The 20,191-nt window shown below is 32.5% G+C and overlaps 3 protein-coding genes and 1 long non-coding RNA gene across 6 annotated transcripts; 1 reads left to right on the top strand and 3 right to left on the bottom strand.

Annotated features, from left to right (window-relative positions):
- Positions 1-1,127: 1,127 nt before the first annotated feature.
- Positions 1,128-6,987, bottom strand: LOC137835987 (aromatic aminotransferase ISS1). Of its 3 annotated transcripts, none has more exons than XM_068644774.1 (10): positions 6,488-6,987; positions 6,132-6,256; positions 5,922-5,969; positions 5,097-5,225; positions 4,463-4,522; positions 3,875-4,031; positions 3,275-3,381; positions 3,027-3,085; positions 2,585-2,693; positions 1,128-1,781 (listed from the first exon to the last, which is right to left on the bottom strand). In XM_068644774.1, the coding sequence occupies exons 2-10, from the start codon at positions 6,192-6,194 to the stop codon at positions 1,326-1,328; spliced, it is 1,188 nt and encodes a 395-aa protein (XP_068500875.1). In that variant the 5' UTR covers positions 6,195-6,256; positions 6,488-6,987; the 3' UTR covers positions 1,128-1,325. The 3 variants fall into 3 exon arrangements, with proteins under 3 accessions (XP_068500875.1, XP_068500877.1, XP_068500876.1); XM_068644776.1 differs by having other exon boundaries at positions 6,132-6,297; positions 6,488-6,887; XM_068644775.1 differs by having other exon boundaries at positions 6,403-6,521.
- Positions 6,988-10,235: 3,248 nt separating this feature from the next.
- Positions 10,236-13,921, top strand: LOC137835985 (D-glycerate 3-kinase, chloroplastic). The gene is made up of 12 exons (XM_068644773.1): positions 10,236-10,620; positions 11,007-11,380; positions 11,667-11,746; positions 11,857-11,908; positions 12,004-12,045; positions 12,204-12,282; positions 12,359-12,390; positions 12,480-12,548; positions 12,941-13,015; positions 13,128-13,244; positions 13,338-13,388; positions 13,612-13,921. Exons 1-12 carry the CDS (start codon positions 10,422-10,424, stop codon positions 13,753-13,755), a joined length of 1,314 nt encoding a protein of 437 aa, XP_068500874.1. The 5' UTR covers positions 10,236-10,421; the 3' UTR covers positions 13,756-13,921.
- A 216-nt stretch (positions 13,922-14,137) lies between these two features.
- Positions 14,138-14,953, bottom strand: LOC137835986 (uncharacterized). The gene is made up of 2 exons (XR_011085176.1): positions 14,603-14,953; positions 14,138-14,518 (listed from the first exon to the last, which is right to left on the bottom strand). It is a non-coding gene; the product is annotated as an uncharacterized lncRNA (long non-coding RNA).
- Positions 14,954-17,744: 2,791 nt separating this feature from the next.
- Positions 17,745-19,521, bottom strand: LOC137835983 (auxin-responsive protein IAA1-like). Its single transcript, XM_068644771.1, has 4 exons — positions 19,164-19,521; positions 18,433-18,614; positions 18,206-18,320; positions 17,745-18,110 (listed from the first exon to the last, which is right to left on the bottom strand). The coding sequence occupies exons 1-4, from the start codon at positions 19,343-19,345 to the stop codon at positions 18,011-18,013; spliced, it is 579 nt and encodes a 192-aa protein (XP_068500872.1). The 5' UTR covers positions 19,346-19,521; the 3' UTR covers positions 17,745-18,010.
- Between the last annotated feature and the right edge of the window lie 670 nt (positions 19,522-20,191).

Here is a 20,191-nt window from a genome sequence, read left to right as displayed (position 1 = left end):
AATCTCCACTGAATTTGGGACAAAGCGTGACAGATTTCAGGTCAAACGGATGAGTATTCACCCAGGAAAAAAATCAAACAGTTTCACACACGAACGAACCTTCCTTTCAGCCCGGGCAGTGATGAATAAAAAATTTATTGTGAATCTTGTGGGACGAGTCTGGCCTCAAATCTTAGCCAAAACTCAATAGACACAATGACAAATGTCTAGTAAAAATTTCAGACCAAAACACCCAAGGAGTAGGCGCAGTAAGTCCTAGACCGAGAGTGAACAAAATCGGTTTTCCGAAAAGTAAACGTCCTGGCTTTTCTTCCCCGTATCTTCTTTCTGTTATTTGTTTATGGACGTGCCTCCTTACTTGGGTGCAAACAACATACGAACGTACTTGCGTGAATTTTTTCAGCGCAATACGGACCTTCCTTTCCGCCTGGGCAGTGATGAATAAAAAATTTATTGTGAATCTTGCAGGACGAGTCTGGGACTCAAATCTCAGCCAACACTCAATAGACACAATGACGTGTGGCCTGATAAATTCACCAAACACTCGTTCGGATAGGATCTGACATCATATTATAAAATAAATCAGAGATAGAAAAAAAAATAGAATAAATATTTCTTCTCATATCTTTTGCCTTCCTTTTTTTTTCATCTCTGTTCATCTCTGTTCTATTTTATAATAATACCGATTCTTATTAGATCTATTCTACCGAAGGTGAAAGTGAGAAGGTAGTTTTCACACCCCAAGATTTGTGATGTTTGATACGGGATCATATAAACGTACTATATCTATCTGTTGTTATGCTTGATGCGAATATACTTATAACATGGTGAGGTTGCTTGAAGTATGCACTCACACTTACTTCCCAAACTGAATCTACAACAACCAACCAGTTCCAACTACCAATGATAACGGTTCAAAGAGTTTGCTGTTGCAGTAAGTAAACGAATGAGACCAGCAAAACGAGGTAATTAATCAAGGTAAAAAAAACAACAGACACAGAGGAGAACATAAGTGTTTCTAAGGTCAAATGTTGATTATATGTGTCAGATTAATATTATGATGAATGTGTTCATAAACTGGGTAGTGCACAACAAAAGGAAAAAAATAAAGATTCAAGATCAAACCATTATCGAATGTTTTGAAATTTATCAAATTAAAACTTGCTATCCCACAACTTGACAGGGTAGAAAGTAAATTCTCCATTTATTAAAAATGCATCAGTTGCAAACTTGCTGCATTGGCAAGTGAAATTTCCTTCTATTGATATCTACTGTTTTTTCCACTATGGAGGCTTGGTTTGCTTGTGTTCTATGATTAATTTCAGTCACTGACGCAGTCCATCTCTAACCAATTCTTCTAAGCCTTTCTTCAGTCTTTCTGCAGCAGCTCTGCAATCCTTCTCTGTCAAGCCTCCGAATGAAATTCTAAGATTGCCAGGGCAACCACATGCTATTCCTGGGATTACTGCAACACCATGCTTGCTAGCTAGCCAGCGAACAACATCAAAATCATCGTAGGCATTTTCATGTGGGAGCTTTGCCCACAGGTATATGGCACCCTCTCCTCCTTTCACAGATCCCTCTCCAAGTGGGGAGAGAGCTTCCAAAACAATTTCTTTGTTCTTGTCAAGACTTTTTACTCTGTCTACAACCCACTGAGGCCCCAGTTCCAGTGAATACAAAGCAAGATACTGCGATAATATTGAAGCACAGATTGGAATGTTGTCTTGAACTTTGAGAAGTTGCTCAGCAAAGTTTTCTACTTCAGAGGGGTATGCTATCTGCAATAATCAGGTATTAGCACAGACTATGCAGTGCTGATCTGTTAACACTACTTTTATGAAGTTTGCAACTGAAAGTGTAACTACTATGCGGCAAACAAGATGTATAAGGGTTAGACCACCCTTAAGTGATTCATATTTATTTCTTTTTTCTTGCTGATAAAAAAAAAACTATGCAGCAGACAAAAATCGATGCGATACTACAACATACAGACCTTGAGACTTGGAAAGAAAAAGGTTTTATCAAATTCTTGCCTGATTTGCTTGTTGTATGATATAAGAATAGAATTGTTTATATTTTTCCCTACACTAGAATAATGTTATGGTAGGTTATATTAGATAGGCTTAATTAAGTTGAGGACCTCATAAATTTTAGTATTTTTAATTGAGTCTCTATTAAAAATTGTCGTTTTATTGAATGTTTAAAATCTTTATATTTTTAATGGAGTCCTTATCATTTGATTTTGCCATCAATTAGTTGGGATGTATCTTATCTTGCATTGCTTGCATGTCTCCACATAGAAAATAAAAAAACAACTTAATTAAGGTTTAAGTTTATTAAGTCTTTATTAAAAGTTTTATTTTATTGAGTGTCCAAAATCTCAATATTTTTCAATTGAATTTCTGTCATTTGATTTTGCAATCAACTCGGGTGAAGCCACCAAGCTAATGGCAAAATCAAACGACAAAGACTTAATGAAAAAATTTGGACACTCAATAGAACAAAAATGTTTAACAAAAACTTAATTGATGTTTCTTTCTCCTGCAGATGAGACTAAATAAAGACAACAGATGGCACTTACATATCCAACCCTCCATCCCATCATTCCATATGCTTTTGAGAATGAGAAAACATTGACAATATGATTTCCCTCAACACAAGAATGTTTCAGGCCATCGTACATAAAATACCTGCATGCAAAATTAATCTGTTTATATACTCTATTTTTGAAAAATGAACTTGTAACTTAGAGAAGAAGACTACAAGTAGGATCTCTCATAAGGATTTTGTGTACCGGGGGCTGACTACAATATAAGTGAAACAGATTAAAACCTTATTTTAAATGGTAAATAACAGAAAAACTAGTCAATAAAAGAAATAGGAATTTTCTTGATCACAAGCTATAACCAATTACTTAAAAGGTTAGCAGAACACCAAAAACTTTTTTTTTTTTTTCATTCTTTTCATAATTAAAGAAAATCATGTGATAAGTTCTATCAGAACAGCAAGTTTAAAAGGCTTACTCGTATGTATTATCAACAACAAGCCAAGAGCCAGCCTTCTTGCATAGATCTGAAATCCTCTGATCAAATAAGAGAAAATACCAACTCAGAAATTTTATCATTTTCAAAATAGCATCATGATCAATCAACATATTCTTTGGGAATATTGCTGTCAAATACAGGCATATTGGCAATACAAGAAGATTAAAAATGAAGCACATATAAAATCATTGTAGCTGTTGATATATTCAGAAGAGGGGGAGAGAAACCTTTAAAAGGGGCTCCGGAATGTAGGTTCCACTTGGATTGCCTGGATTTACAACACTAACAAGCTTTGGAGCTGGTTTAGTTTCTGACAATATTCTTTCCAACCAATCTGAAAATCAAGACATTTCTCATAGTAGCCTTAAACATAGAAATCAACATCAGAAGAAACTGTAAAGTTGGATGATAAAAGTCTAACAGACATCAATCAGCCTTCTAATATTCTTATTTTGTATACATAAGGGATAGCATTGAGTAGTTGTTCATTCATCAGCATGAGCTCTTAAAGGACATAGCAATAAGTGAAATTACAGATTCATTTACAAAGTACCAGAAGCCAAAAGTTAGACAATGCAGCTTACAACTTAATGCAATATAATAAAACACTAAACCTTCTGGACATGCACAAATTTATGAACAGTCCAATATAACTTCTGAAAAGTGGAAAGTTATACAGAACAAAATCCATGCAATATTTAACTAATATGTGAACCCTCTGGATTGGAGGAAAGTAGATGCTCTTAGAAACCAAAGAGTGAGTTTGCCTCCCTAGTCCATGCCGGTAAAAAATGGATTACAGTAACAAAGATCATGCAGCTTCTTACCTGCATCAGGATGAAGTGTATCTGGGCTACCAGGACCAACTAGTATATTGGTAACACCAGTCATCTGGAAGGACATGTACGCATTGAAGTAGTAAGGAGCAAACAGAACCACGGAATCCTCCGGATCACACAGAGTAAGAACTAGATTTACAAATGCCTGTATTTGTTGGAATAGAATGAGTTACCACAGGTTTTTGAGATGGGAAAGATTAAACTCGGAGATGTCAAAGTAGCATAAAATTAACAGACAACAAGTCATAGAAGCTATAAACTGTTGAGCTAATCCAGTCAACTCTAAGAGTTACTGTCTCCACAGTAACAAAAACCATGCTAGTCCTATCAGATACTTGTCCTTTCAAATGCTTTTTGAGCTTCAGGAAGAAGTAACAACACTATTATGGCTATAGATGAAATTTTCACATAAGAAATCAAGAAAGGCTAAATTTAATAAATGGTTATAAAGAAGTCAAATGGAAGCTGAAATGCTAATGCTTCACCTTTTCAGAAACTGTGTTAGCTTTTCTAGGATGTGACAAAAGAATGAACATAAAACAAAAATTACAGGTCGAATGTTATTGATAACCTCACCTGATTGGCCCCTGCTGTAACCATTACTGAAGATTTGCACAAATTATTTTCATTACGCAACTGCATGGAAGTGATAAAAGCTCATGAGTTAATTCATTGGTCACCGAGATCCAATTTTCATATTGCAAAATAATTTATCAGAGCAGTAAGATACAAAACACCTTGCAATGAAAGCAATTAAGCAACATATAAGGAGGGAGAGACCATGATGGATTACAGCTATATTTAACATAACCAAGTGCTTATGAAAAGTAAAAACAATGTATGTGCAAAAAAATTGACCAGTGAAGGGAAAAAAGCATAAAATATGACATCTTTAACAAATTATAAATCAGCTAATGCCTGACTTCTATGAGAAAACGTTGTTAAATAAAGTAACAAAGGTAGTGCATATCACCTTGCATAAATAACAAAGGTAATCATCCTTGAAAGAAACAAAACAACTATCAAAATTTATGGAGTAAAATGCTTCGCATTGTCCAATTCAACTGCTACAAATGAGACATTCTAAGAATTTCAACATGGATGCAAACCTCAAGCTCTGATCAAACGAAGAACTTCAAACAGATAACTTGACTTTCCAAATTCCCACTAGTACAGAATGCAGATTGTAGGACGAAATTATACCATTTACCTTTTTTCTTAATGCTTCTCTGAGTTCAGGAATACCTTCATCATTACCATATCGACTGACTATAGGATCAGATACAAGTTCTTTCACCTTTTTCAAAGCTTGCTCGGGAGGTTGCCAATGAACCACACCCTACAGTAGATAATTTTAAAAAAAAAAAAATTACAAATTGCAGCTAAGAAGCAAACAGTAATACATTGAAATCAAAAGAATCCCAGTTGTCAGAAGTCAGAGCAATAAAATTTAAAAGCTGATGGACAAACTTCAGTTGATTATTAAATGCGTTGAACCAAAATCAGATGCATAATCAAAACCACATGGCCTTCACTTTAGCTCTCAGTTCTATATGTAAGCTAGATCACATAAACCATGCCCTAAATTCAACTTGAAATCAACCTTTGGAAATTGAGGTCATGATTAACATTCAAATAGAGCAACACAACCAAAACTATAATTATGTTAATCTCATTTCCTGTTTCTCATAAAAAATGTTGTGGCTCAGCCATTTTGTAGATCAAGAAGGAAGTAGATTTATAAAACAGTCTTCCCAAGCATTTTAAGGCCGTGCCCATAATCATCATTTACAGTTTACTAAAAGGAACAAACCCATCTAAACTGCACTAAAACACGACCCAATTCTTAAATAGTAGAAAATAAAATTGTTCTCATTTCTCAATCTCTCTCCAAAGCACACCAAACTCCCAAGCAAGTTAAACTAACGTATAATCAAACATTGAAAACCCCATCTCCTTCTCCGATTGCCTCGCAAAAATCACCAATGGGTTGGATTAATTACTATAAACAAGCATTGGAGAGACAAAAAAAGACCTGGGCCAAAGACACGGCATTTTTAGATCCTCGGATCACTTCCTGCATCTGCAAACACACAGACACCAACACCCTTGGTTATCAAAAACATTTTATTCTCAAATCAAACCAAACCAAACATCATCAATCCAAAACACAAACAAACACCCATTGGAAGGGATCAAATTCCAATGAAGAAAAAAATGGCATGAGAGTGAGCACTGAGAGTACCTGAACCATAACGGGCATCTCTGTTTCCAAGGCCCTCCTTGAAAGCTTCAAGAGCGAACTCATCTCTCCCCAATTCTGTGATCTTGCCCTCACCAGAAAAATAAAAAGCCTACCCGTGAACCCACCTAACCAAAAGACACCAACTTTCAAACGCTAGCCTTATACCCTTCCGAATTATTAAACAAGAATACGTCACCATATATATACACATATATAATTTAATCAAAAAAGAAGGAAAAAAACAGAAAGAGAGGAACTTTTTTTTATTTACAGAAAAAATGAAGCTTGTCACACTTGATGTAAAAGGAGACAAAGCATGAGGCTTTTTTTCATGTATCTATATCTAGTTCAGTTACCTTTTGGTGGTTTTCTTTGTTTGACTTTTGGGTTGTCAGAATGAATATATTTTGAGCAGCAAAAGAGTGAGTCAGTTTCCACTACTATTGCTACTGCTACAACTACTGGTGTTGTTGAAGATAGAATCAGATGCGGTTTGTACAATAGAAAGAGAAAATGGAACAAACAATTTCACCCACACAAGTAATTATTCTCCTTTCCTCTGTACAAAAATTGTCTCTTTCGTTTTTTGGGTATTTTTCAAATGTATGAAAAAAAGCGTGGATGTTGCGGAATTATGCAAAAAAGGGATTTTTTTTATTTTTAACGTGCTTCTGAATTGAGGTGTGAAACTGTTTAATGCAGGAGGGGACAGTAATTCCCAGAAATTGAGGGAAAGAGAGATAAGAGAAGGGTTTGTTTGTTTGTTTGTGAGAAGGGAAAAAGGAAGAAAAGAAAGACACGAATCTTTCGACAAAAAACAACGTGCTTTTGGATTGCGTGCTTTTTCCCACTGTCTGGGCCATGTAATGCACACGCGGACAATAACTCGATATGGGTCTTCCAAACGACGTCGTCCTATTTCAGAATTTTCAAAAAACAAATGGTTACTTTCCAGTTAAATTCCCTTAACCTATGTAGCAGAGACACTGACACACATACTGATACGAATACACGAAGATACGTAAAATCTCTAACATGTAAGACATGGGACACGGATCTATATATTATATAATTATGAATTATATAAATTGACAATAAAGATTTATGTACACAAGTATGTTTCAGATTATTTTTTGGAGCAGAAAATATTTTTCATAACTGATTTACAAAGATTTGTTTCTAATTTTTATAATCATAATAAAAATTTATACAATAAAGTTTTGAATTTTTAAAAAATTAATGTATTTTTCATTTTTAAAATTGTGTTAGAATCGTACTACAATTGTCAGAAATCTTATAAATACTTTTTGAATTGAACACCTCATTACCAAGTTTCATAGCCCTTAATGCATTGAAAGTAAATACAAACTGATTCTTAAATTTTATAATTTCATGCGTCATTTAAAATATAATTCAACATTAAATTAATTCTTAAATATTGCATTTAATAGTAAAATAGTAATACCAAACATAACAACAAAATATAACTATAACACGTGATAACTTTATCTGAACATTAATAATAAGACATTTACATTAATGAGTTTTATAAAAAAAACTAACACGTTTATTTTACTACATTATTTAAATACTTAATAAAGTCTAAATATTTGTACCTATAAGTTTCACAACTTAATACACAATTTCAATCCATAATTCAGATATTATTTCAAATTTATGACTTAAATTATACTTATTCGCAACATTAATCACCCATCACTCTAGTATATAAATTCACTTTTTTAAATTGTCTTCTTCCTATGAGAGTTTCTAAATTGTCTTCTTCCTGTTATGAGTTAAAATTAACATTGATGGGGCTACATTGATGGGGTTGTTAGGGAATATCTTAATCTTGCTACTTGTAGATGTATTTTCCATGAGAGTATGGGGGAAGTGGGAGAGTTATTAGTGTTTTCTCTGCATTTTTTTGAAGTTCAGACCATAATGGTTTGCTGAAAGACTCAAAAGATGAGACTTACTAATATATGACTTCAATGTCATTTTGCCTTTTTGTGCTGCATTTACTACTATAATTAATGTTCCGTAAATGTTTTGTACTCTATAGAATACTTGTTTTAATTACGGTAGGAAAAATAGGTTTAAAGTTACTCATATTTATTCATGAAAAGAATGTGTGTGTTGATAAATTAGTTAATTTAAGATTTATTCACAGAGAATAATTTCATTTGTATAATAGACTTTCATCTGGTCTATTTTTATAATTCTTTATGAATATGTATAGTTTACATATATATCATTTTTGTTAACATATGGGTTTTGGTCTAGTTTCCCATATTTTTTTTGTATTTTCTTTATTTTTATTTTTTTAATAATACTTTTTTTTCATGTGATGACAGACGATTGTTGTCACTTTAGGTGTCAGCTTAACTGAGATGTCAAATTATATAATAACATAAAAGCTTTTATAAAAAAAATCACTTTTTAAATATTTATTTTTTAATGTATAGTGAAATTAATAAAATAAGCTCAAGGGAATAAATTCGCCAAACGAATTTAAATCGACTAAGTGAATTTGTAAAATTCAACTTGTTGTTATCATAAATTATTATTAGTAATAAAAAAATTATTAATATTATAATTATAATTATTGTCATAATTATTTTTAACAATACTATTATTATCATAATTATTATATGAAATTATTAAACTAATATTTTCATATAAAATAAAATTATCAGTATTATACTTATCAAAAAAAATTATAATAAAATTAAGAGAATTATTATGATGATTATTAGATATTATTATTAGTCTTGTTATCATTATTATAATTATTACTAACTTAATTATTATTATTATTACACTATTATTATTATTATGATAGTTATCAATGAATATTGATGGTCATCAAATTATCAACGAATATTTATGACAGATACAAATTGACATTAAATTACTGATAATGATTCATATTTAATTATTAGTCAATTTTGATAAATAGACATTTTTTATTTTTCGTTGATAAATCCAAAATTTTTTGCAGTACCTTCTTAAATTTTTTTACTCTTTTCTCAACCTTAAAATTTTAGATTCAACATTGAGTTATTTCAATCTTTTCATGCAATGGAATGTTGTACTAAAATAATTTTTTAAAATAAAATATTATATTTTTTAATCTCGTTAATTAAAACTTAACTCAAGTAACTTATTATCATTGCTTTAGAGACCTATGAGGTATTAGATTATATGAAAATATATCTAACACGCAAAGGCTCTAATAATGCCAAAATATGCATCTTTTGGCATAACAAGGAAGTTTAGTTAGTAGGCTTGATTTGCAAGCTTTAACATTTTTCAATTATAACATATTCCTTCAAAAATTGTAAAATCACATCATTCTATAATTTGTTATTGGTAACATGGTGGCCTTTTTAAGGCACCACTAGTAACATAAATTACAATCTATATTTGAACCATTTAAATCTTCATCATATATAAAGAACATTTAAGTTTTCCTCTTAATAGTGATGACAACAGTTAAAAGCAAATATAAATTTATAAATTTAATAATTTTCACTTGGTGGTGGTTATGCAAACCATTTTAATATATATAGGTAATAAGGTTTAAACTTTTTAAATGATCTAAACTTATAAAGTAGTAGGAATGTAAAGACTTAATGGTCTTGGAGATTGTTCTGACATTAAGTCCGAGAGATAGTTTTGTTATGGTCAATTATCACATTTGAGATATTGTCTGCTTTAAAGATCAGTGCTCCATCACAATTTTATCCTTAAAAGACGATAGGTTGGAGAGGTGACGCGAGATTATATTGACTATTAAAATAAAAATTATTAATAATTACCAAATATTTCATACATTATACAAATATTTATAAATACTGATTAAATATAGACTTATAAACTAAAAGCATTTTTAAGAGATTATGGTAAACTCTTTATTTTTGGGTATAAATAGTATAGACTTGCATGCATTAGAAAAAAATTTGAGTAAAAACTAAAACACAAATATTTGAATAATTAATTAAAGAAGTATTAATTTAGTTTAATTTAAATATTCAAAAGATATTGAAAAAGATGCATTTGATTGCATATATATATAAGAAAAGATATAAATAAATATTTAAATTTAAAGAAAGAGGACTGGCTTTGTAAATCTGAATAGATAAAATTGCAGATTTTTTGTTCATAGAAATTTTTTATGGTGCTCCTCCCTCTTCCAATCTGTAGGCCAAAGAGGTGAAGACTGCGTGGTATCTAAGCCCCGTCGGTGTTCTTTGTTGCAAAGAAGAGAGAGAAAAACACATAAAAATGGCGACTTTGAATCTGTTCTCTCAGCCATGGCAACCTACAATTTCACCTTCTTTCTGTTGTTCTATTTCAAACAACAACATTTACTATGCTTATCAGAATCATAATACCATTTCCAACAATTCTAAATTGCATTTCTTTTCCAATTCTCGTCAATTCTCTGTTCTTTCTCAATTCTCCACTCACTCCTCAAAATCAGGTACTTTTCTTCACTTTGCAGAATTATCATAGCTCACTTGTTTTCTCCAGCCCAGATAAACAAAATTGTATCTTTAGATAAATTACATGAATGGGTGGTATCATGCATCATACTATGTTTACTAAAGAGCATTTGGGTTGAAAATTTTGTTGACAAATCTTGAGCTTGACTAATTATTTATCCAATTCAAATTCATCTCAGCTGATTGCCTCAACCAACTAAATAGCAAAATCTCAGTTTTATCTTTTAGTCAAAACAGGAGCATGGAAATTAGGAGAGCTGTGTTTGTTTTCATCTTCAGCAGCTGCATTGTTGATGCTGCTGTTGGAAACTATTTGTGCCACCCCATTTGAATCTTTATTTTGCAATTGTAACATTTTCTGCAGGCAGTGGAAGTTCATGGTTGCAAAACAGTTCCTTTGCTGCTGGCATTGAGTACAGGAAGCGTCCTATATATTCTTTATTTCCCTCAAATCCTGCTCAAGTTTCCTCTGTGGAAGATCTCTATCAATTTATTTGCTCGGGACCTCTGCTTGACAAAATAGGACTCACACCAGAGCAGGTGGCTGAGACCATTGATAACTGGTTACTGTATGGCCGGTACTTATGCAGATTGTTTCAGCTTAATGCATTGAACCTTACAGAGCCTCAAAAGGCTAGGATTTATCACTACTATGTACCAGTCTTTCTCTGGTGTGAACAACAGATCGAGGAGCATCAATCCAAATTCAAAGATGGAGAAGAAATACCTCCTTTAGTGGTATGCTATATACATGGTTTCGTTCTGTCATCGTGTCTCATATTTTGTTTTCTATGTGTATAGGTGTTATGTTATGCAGCTAATTATGGAGGCTTATGTGTAAATTTAATAATTTTGGTGAACTTTTTGGCTTTAGTTTTTAGTTATGTTTCAGCTCTACAAACAGCAATAACCTGCTTGTAATTTGTGAGTTTGTTGTTATGAAGATTGCCCTTTTATTTCTTTTTTGTTTTTCTGCCTTATTCCTTCCTTGTAACAACAATTTTCTTGATTCTGTTCGACACAGATTGGTTTCAGTGCCCCTCAAGGCTGTGGAAAGACAACCCTTGTCTTTGCTCTTGACTATCTTTTTGAAGTGATTGGCAGGTAGGCTCTGAACTTTGAAGCAACTGTGATATTGAATTTATCCTTTGTTCTGATGACTATAGGGAAAGGAGATTAATTAACAAATTGTAGATACATGCTACAATTTTCAGGAAGTCTGCCACAATATCTATAGATGATTTTTATTTGACGGCTGAAGGTCAGGTATATAGAAGCTGTTATTTGTGTTTTCTGTTCCAGTTGTAAATTCCATTTTGTTCTTTTTCTTTTTGTGCTGATAAATTGTATTTGGACTGTAGAATAAACTAAGAGAAGCTAATCCAGGAAATGCACTTCTTGAGGTAATTATGCGCAGATAAGTAAAGTAATGAACAGTAAATTATCCAAGAACATCATTGTTATTTTTTTTATAAAAGTTTTCATGTTAGACATCACTATGTAATACGAACATCATTATTTATGACAACTAAATATTTTTGCTTGTTTGGTTTCCTTCTAGTTTCGTGGAAATGCAGGAAGCCATGATCTTGCTCTTTCTGTTGAAACTCTGACAGGTTTAACTAAAATGACAAGAGAAGGTGTTTCTCAGCACTCAATTTTGTTTTCTCCTTATTCGTATTTTTCGTGTAATATCTTTTACTTTGAAGTGTCCAGGTGTGAAAATGAAGCTACCAAGATATGATAAAGTAAGGGAGTAGCTTGCATATTCAGATTATTTAAACATTTTTTTCAATTTGCAACTGGTAATGGTGAAGTGAATTGCCTGTTGATGCAGTCTGCATTCAGTGGGAGAGGTGATCGTGCTGATCCTTCAAAATGGCCAGAAATTGAAGGGCCCCTGAAGGTAAAAAAATATTCAATTGTAACATAAACTGATTCTGATAGGTCATTTTTTTCTTGGTAAAACATGATCCAGCACAGGAAATATAGAAAAAAATGAAGCAGCTTGTTGAAATATGTTAAGTTTACTGCCAACATTTACCCTTCTCAATTAAAAAGAAGATTTTTTCAACGTTAAGATTCTGTAGCTCTGAGGAAGGTAATATAGTACAACATCCAACTTTGAAAAAAATTTAGATTTGCCGCCAAAACTCTCTATATTATAAGAGTAATGATACATTGACAATCCACATATGGTACGTGGAAATGTGGTATTATTTGTGCCATGTTCATCTCATGTCATTATCCTTTCAAAAGTGTTGATCCTTGTATTGTGAACATGGATGGGTGTTCTAGGTTGTGTTGTTGGAAGGTTGGATGCTTGGTTTCAAGCCCCGTCCAGTTGAAGCAGTAGAGGCTGTTGATCCCCAGGTTAGAATTGGTGAAGTTCCTTTTTTCTTCTTTTTAAGATTATGATTATGCAAATTCTCTACCTTTTTCTTTTAATGGGAGGCATTGCTAATGAATTGAGCTTATTTTTCAGTTAGCAACTGTAAATAAAAACCTTGCAGCTTACTATGATGCATGGGACAAATACATTAAGTCATGGATAATCATCAAGATCAAGGACCCAAATTGTGTCTTCCAATGGCGCTTGCAGGTAGGTTGTTCAAACATTCTCTTACAAAAATTTCAAACTTAGTGTTCAGAATCTGGATGCATCATCCATGTATTGAGCTGTTTCAATATGCAGGCTGAGATTGCCATGAGAGATGCTGGCAATCCTGGAATGACAGATGAGGAGGTCTGTTGCTCGAATTGATCTGTTTGAGTGATATATCCACGACAAGAAAATCATTAAATAGAAACCAATTTTAGAGACATAAAATATAGCAACTAATTATTTTTAGTCTATAAAATTAGTTTCTATTTAATGATTTTCTAGTAGTGATCTTTGTGATAAATGATGATAAACATCTACCTTTTGATGACTAAAGCTATGAATTTTCATGGTATGTTCTTCCTAGGTGAGAGATTTTGTTTCACGGTACCTGCCAGCATACTATGCATACCTTCCTACACTTTACTCAGAGGGACCAAATGGATCAGATCCTCAACATCTCCTAACCATTGAAATAGATGAAGGGAGAAACCCCATCCTTGCTGCCTAAATTAACTGTGTGATAGAGTTCTGCTGCTTTTTCAATTCTTTGAGAATTTGGATGGCTATTGTATCATTAATGTATCTAAGTCATAAATCTGCACTCTTTCCCTTGAAATGTATAGAGAATATTTCGTTAATACATAATAACGGCTAATGCTTTCTGGTTGCTGTCATTTCATTACAAAGAGTTACATGCCGTATTTATTTTTCAAGACTCACTTTGTTCAGAAAACCGTGTTGCACTTGATTTATGTAACAGTCATAACGAATCACTTTATTCTTGGAATGTGTAACGTCATGGACCTGGTCCGAGGATTGGCACTTCATGGATCGGAGAGGTTAAGGGATTTCAATCAATTAGTTTTAATCATTCAATTAAGACAGAATCATAATGGTAGGCGAAGAGGTTGAATTTGGTCCATATATACCAGATAACACTCTACAAAAAGGACAGACAGCTAATACATACCGGTAAAGAATACACTTATCATTGACCATCTTGAATGTTCTAGGTCGGAGGTTTGTCGATACTCTTGTCTGGAACAGAATGATATCAGAAAAACTAAAATAATTGAAGTACACTATTCTATAGAAGATTATTCCTTATCGGCTTCTTGAATCATCATTTCATACAACAAAGTAATGATGAAACATGAACTTAACAATAGTCTCTTAGAAATTAGGCAATCTAGGGACAGCAACAGCAGGTGCGTTCCGAGCAGCACCTACAACTCTCATAACAGCAAAAGCAGCAACAGAGTGTATACAAACTGGATCACAGAGTCAACTGATCAGGGATAAAAAGAGAGATTTTTGAAGAAGAAAAGAGAATTGAAGCCTTAAAATGTACCCACCAAGCATAGAGGCTTCCCTTCTCCTCAGGGCCAGTCTGAGCGTGATCATAGTGAATCTTCTGCTGTGGTGGTGCAGACTGTGTCATATTTTTGGAGTTGAGTTGAGTTGATGATGTTTCTTGCAACAGTGGTAGACCATATAGTTATTTATAAGCTCAGTCAAGCACAGAAAGTTGCTTGAACATGCTTAAGGCCTCTCTACCAGCCATACAATGAAAGTCTCTCCCTTTTCCTTTCTTGCCACTCATTTATTATGGTAGTTAGCAGAAAAGAATTGATTAGCTTCACTAGCTGGGAAAGTGATGAAACCAACCCAAAACGGTGGGAAAGATCACATTCCAACAAACACTCGGAAAATATCAATCATAGGCTACTTATAAAGGTACTAATCTGTTTAGATGGTAGGAAGATGTCATAATCACTAAATCACTAAATTAAGATACTTAATAGTTGTTTTGCTGAGAGTTACATGCTAATCCCTCCAACCATCAGGATCTATTCAAGAGATTGGCTCTTTTAATCCTTTATACACATACTTAGATATCGAAACACCGAAGCATGAGTACATATTAAGTGGACTTTAAACCTAACTCAACTTCATACAATTGATTTATAATATGAGTTTTGTACACATAATATTCTCTAGTCGATACGAGATCTCCAACATGTTTTAATAGACAAAAGTATTTGTAAAAGTTCGTGTCGAACATTATATGATAGATGATCACATGTCTATGCTAAAATTGCTCAAATAAATGTTTTTTTGTAAAAATAAAAATAAAAAAAAATAGAAGGTATCATAATTATAGTGGTGGAAGCATACCTTATCCGTGCTCCAATTTATTGTCAACCCTAATACTGCTTCCCAACCAGTAACCACTCTTCAAACCCATTCATTGCGCAAGTGCTTGCAACCAACAAATCTGGTGAAGTCAGTTCCAGCTTAAGCACATTCTGTCAACACCTTTTAACAGTTAGAATGCACATCAACTGAATTCCTCTTAACAGTAACAAAATTATTGAACTTTAGCTTCAGTAGTTTAATTTATGGCTATTAAAACAAAGGTGTTTTCTTCCTGCAACTCCATAATTTTTTTAATTCTAAAACTATCCTTCGAAAAAGAATGCTGAATTTGTTTTTTTTTTCATTTCTGAAGTGTATAATACCTAGATTTTCCAAATTTTACATGTATAGTTTTAAGGGTTTTTTGGAATTTAAAAAATATCTTCCAAACTCTACAATTCAGACTATATTAAAAATACCTTTCTTTTACAATTTTGTATTCTAAATTATAGAGTTTAAAAGATATTTTTGAATTAAAAAAAAATACCTTTTAAATTCTATAATTTGAAAAGAATAAATTAATTTTTCAATAAATAAATAAAATATGGAGGTGTATGAGAAAACGCCTAAACCAAAATGCATTCGTTCTCACTTTCATTGGACTTAAAATTGTTCTTGGATATGTTTAGACAAAAGTTTTCATAAGCAGAAAATATGAACATTTTTTATAAGTTAAAATTTAATTTATAAAGGAATTAAAAAAATATTTTTTACATAGAATAATATGATAGAATATCAATAAATTAATTTATACATTAATTTTACCTTATGAAAAAATTCATTTAATTTTCGTTTCATATTTTTCGATCTTAGGAGTGATTTTTTTTATATGTTTAGCTAAATAGACCCTTAATTAACTTGATTTTTCTTCACTGTACTTCATTTTTTTAGAAGAAGCATCCAAGCATATTTTCCACCTTTTTTTTAAACAAAAAAAAAACTTTTTAGAAAAATTGGGTAAAACTAGTTTTGAAGAAGTTTAGACTGAAATATTTTTTATTGAAGAAAAAAAAAATACTAAAAGAACTTTCATAGAAGTTAATTAATTTTTTTTATACTTTTAGAGTTTGAAAAAATTGGATTAAGTTATACTTTATTCCTGGACCTATAGTTAAATTTATGAGACCCTCTTAGCAGGTTCTGAACCAAATGGATTAGCACCTAGTTAATTATTTTAAAATATGGAAAATAAAAATTATTAAAATATTGTTTATGTATAATATTTTACTTGTACATTTTTAATCACTATAAAGTAAAACAAAATAGACTTTAACAATATGTGCAGTGTTAATTTATCTTGTATTGTATTATAATTAAAAAAAAATCTGGCCCACGCATTGACTCATCTCACTTTGGGCTAATAAAATTTTGGGCTACATTAGGGCTTTTACTTCTGCACCCCCATTTTCAACCTGCAATTCCCATAATTCTCAAATGTCCAGCTTTGCACAGTTCGATTGACATTTTTTTTTTTCTGAAAATGGTGTTTTCTTTTTTATTCATTTGTCCATTCTTGTACGAGTCAAGCATTTTTCCTCGATAAATCGTCATCTTTCTATCTTTTAACGAAAAGATAAAAATTTAAAAATAATTTCGATTTGACTGATATTTGGAAACAGAAATTAAAAAAAAAGTGTTATTAATTTTTCTTTAATTAAAAATTCATCTTAACGTGCCTATTGGGGGTTTACGCGTGTTTAATTTGTTAAAAAACTTATTTCTAAAACAATTCTTCTGGCAAGTTTTTATTTTACGTCTTAAATTATTGAAGAAGGTCATTGTACAAAAATAGAATCAAACATTTTAAGGTTCAAAGTGCAACATAATTGTATCTTCATGATGAGTCGAGTTCAACATTGAGAGATAAATAGATTGATCTGAGATTGTTAAAATAAATTTAGTTTTTAGCTTCATTGACTTATGTCTGAGGTTAGGGGTTCTATGGACCGAATTCGATATTGCGTATAAGTATATCATCTACCAATATTTATATTTGAAGACATTAATGTTATATCAGCACAAATCAAGAAATTATGAATAATCAGTCTTAAATTAAATAGGAGACAACATTTATTATTAAATTAAGTCAATAACAAAACGAGAAAAACGAAACGAAATATTAGATAATTGACTACACTAATATTTTAGTTTTGAGATCGTCAATATTCTTATATATGAAACAATAACATATAAAAATAAACTTAATTTCATCATGATCTAGTACAAAAATATTATGTAAATTTATGGAGTGGAAACTAAATGATCATTGAATGGATCTAACACCTGCCAAAATGGGGATACAAAGCCAAAAACCATTACATTACATTACACATGCTTACTCTTATAACGATCCATGATCATAATAGTGATTACATGCCAACCTCTCTCTTATTTATTTTCTCACTAATATCGAGATCAGTTCTACCTTTTTTAATGTCAAACCAAAAGTAACTAATTAATAGAGGTGCTAAAGGGGACATGTACAAGCACCATGGATTCATATTTCATCACTCTTCTCCAAATGCTTCTCATTATTACACTAATTAATGTTTCTTCTTCTTCTTCTAGGTGGAACCCGAACATTTTGAACTAGATCTCGGACCTAGAACAATAGCCTCTGAGCTAATCACAAGTCTTATCCTCTTGCATGATTCAACAAACATCCTACAAAAAAAAAAAAACCAGAAACCAAAATCCTATGTAAGTGGTGAATCCTAAAATGAAGGTTTGGAACAGGAAAAGTGATGAATGGAACATACTTCCATGGTACATCCCCGACCAACATCCAGTCACCATCTTTGTCCTCATAGGTGGGCATGTATTCAATCCCATTTACAGACTCCATGAGTTTCCTCTCATTCATCAAATGATTACCTGCAACAATGGTTGGCCACAAAAAGACCCAATTACCCTCAAGCCACATAGTTAAAAGAAATAAAACCATACACACCAAATGTTTGTTTTTATGTGATTAATAAATACGTACGAATGGCTAAACCACAAAACATGCTCTCTAATTCCCTCATCAAATCTTCATAACTCTCGTACATTTCAAGATCCACTTTTCTCAGATATGGAGCTCCATCCACAGCCACCTTCACCAACTTCCAACTCTTCAGCGCATTCTTCCTGCTCGCCCTCACCGGCGGCCACCCCACCACCTGTTCCCTGCCACCATCCATCCACACCCAACAAATTCACATAAAAAAATCATTCAATTTATTCGCAAAAAAAAAATAATAACGAATGAGTTTTTTCATTACTTAGTTGATGTTTCCATATAATAATTTTATTAATAAATGAAATTTAAGTTTATTTCAGCTTCATAAAATCAGTTTATAAATAGGTTAAATTTCATAATATCAGTTTATGATTACGTTAGATAATATATTTATAAATAGGTTCAATTTCATAATATCAGTTTATGATTACGTTAGATAATATATTTTCATAATATCAGTTTATGATTACGTTAGATAATATATTTATAAGTGAGTCGACCTGAAAGTGTGATGGTCTAATAAATTCGACAAATAATGACTAATATAAGTTTTAAATTACTTTAAAATCATATTAAATGTAAATCAATGTTATAAATATAATTTAGAATTGAGTTTTCTAACCGCTTATATTTTATATTCTACTTTCTAGTTATATGAGGTGTTTTGAAGATAAAGAAAGAAAGAATTTTGTAGAATGTGGCAGCTTGGTTCTCACTTGTATGTCGGGAATTTGGATTTATCTAAAGAGGTTGCAAGATCTTCAACGGTGTCGGAGAAGTAACGTTTGGCGGCGGTTTTGGTACCGGGAAGACCAAGCGTGAGCTCCGTCTCCTTCAAGTTACAATCAGCGGCGTCAGATTCCGATGAGTGGATGCTACTCTGTGACTGCGACCACATTGCTCCGAAACACTCACACGCGAGAACCAATTTCAACGTTTGCTCCTGCACTGCACCTTTTCCGGTTTTCCCTGTAACCCGATATGACTAACTCTTCGGTTTCGTCTTTATGATTTGGAAGAGAGAGAGAGAGACACGAAAGTGCTTCTTGATATTTAGCACTGCTGCTTTGTTGTTTCTTCGGCAACGTGCGACCTTATATTATGGTGCGTGTGACCAGCCAGGTTGTTGGACCATCCAAAGGACGACACGTGTCGCCGAAACACCGGCTCTGATTCTTCCACGTATCGACAACACGACGGCGTTTGAGGAAAGCGTGTGATTATTCTGATTCAAAATCTCGCTTTCCTTTTTTTGTTTCTTTCATCCCTCGCTACCCGCCACCTCATCTCTCGTCCCACGTAATTAATGACGTAAAATATCCAACAACTACTAAATTATCATAATAATAAAAAAATATTATTATTATGATTTGACACGTGTCAAAGTTTAGTAGTGGTGTTGCGTAATTATAATAGAGAGGAAGGTGAAAATAGGGTGGAAACAGGTGGGACCCGCATGTTTCAGTTTTAGAAGAAACGGTCAACTCTAAGCGAATTCCATGTGCACGTAAACAAGTCGTAGTTTAAGGTTGGTGCCCCCACCAAAGCACGTGACATTGTTTCTTTGTCGGTTTTCTCTCTCCACGGGACCCTCTCTATATTCCTCTCTATAAGCCTTTTTACTATGTTTAACAATCTTCTTATAAAAGGAAATTTTATTCATAATCCTTAACCTTTTATTCTTTTTCTCTCGTGTACCGGTCGGCACCGGACGACCGCGTGGTTTGAAGTAAATTATCTAATT

This window comes from Phaseolus vulgaris, chromosome 5 (assembly GCF_000499845.2).
Source record: "Phaseolus vulgaris cultivar G19833 chromosome 5, P. vulgaris v2.0, whole genome shotgun sequence".
NCBI lineage: Eukaryota > Viridiplantae > Streptophyta > Magnoliopsida > Fabales > Fabaceae > Phaseolus > Phaseolus vulgaris.
Note: the sequence above shows the minus strand (reverse complement) of the source record. Positions and strands in the feature narration are given on the sequence as shown.

What these genes read in the sequence shown, in the direction of transcription:
- LOC137835983 (XM_068644771.1), bottom strand. Translation starts at nt 19,345, where the DNA reads ATGTGGTCGCAGTCACAGAGTAGCATCCACTCATCGGAATCTGACGCC. An exon ending in TCCAAATTCCCGACATACAA is followed by an intron (nt 18,615 to 19,163) that starts GTGAGAACCAAG and finishes GGATGGTGGCAG; the next exon opens with GGAACAGGTGGTGGGGTGGC. An exon ending in GTTTTGTGGTTTAGCCATTC is followed by an intron (nt 18,321 to 18,432) that starts GTACGTATTTAT and finishes CCATTGTTGCAG; the next exon opens with GTAATCATTTGATGAATGAG.
- LOC137835987 (XM_068644774.1), bottom strand. Translation starts at nt 6,194, where the DNA reads ATGAGTTCGCTCTTGAAGCTTTCAAGGAGGGCCTTGGAAACAGAGATG. An exon ending in TTCCGGAGCCCCTTTTAAAG is followed by an intron (nt 3,086 to 3,274) that starts GTTTCTCTCCCC and finishes TTATTTGATCAG; the next exon opens with AGGATTTCAGATCTATGCAA. An exon ending in GTTGTTGATAATACATACGA is followed by an intron (nt 2,694 to 3,026) that starts GTAAGCCTTTTA and finishes TTTTGCATGCAG; the next exon opens with GTATTTTATGTACGATGGCC.
- LOC137835985 (XM_068644773.1), top strand. Translation starts at nt 10,422, where the DNA reads ATGGCGACTTTGAATCTGTTCTCTCAGCCATGGCAACCTACAATTTCA. An exon ending in CACTCACTCCTCAAAATCAG is followed by an intron (nt 10,621 to 11,006) that starts GTACTTTTCTTC and finishes CATTTTCTGCAG; the next exon opens with GCAGTGGAAGTTCATGGTTG. An exon ending in CAGGAAATGCACTTCTTGAG is followed by an intron (nt 12,046 to 12,203) that starts GTAATTATGCGC and finishes GTTTCCTTCTAG; the next exon opens with TTTCGTGGAAATGCAGGAAG.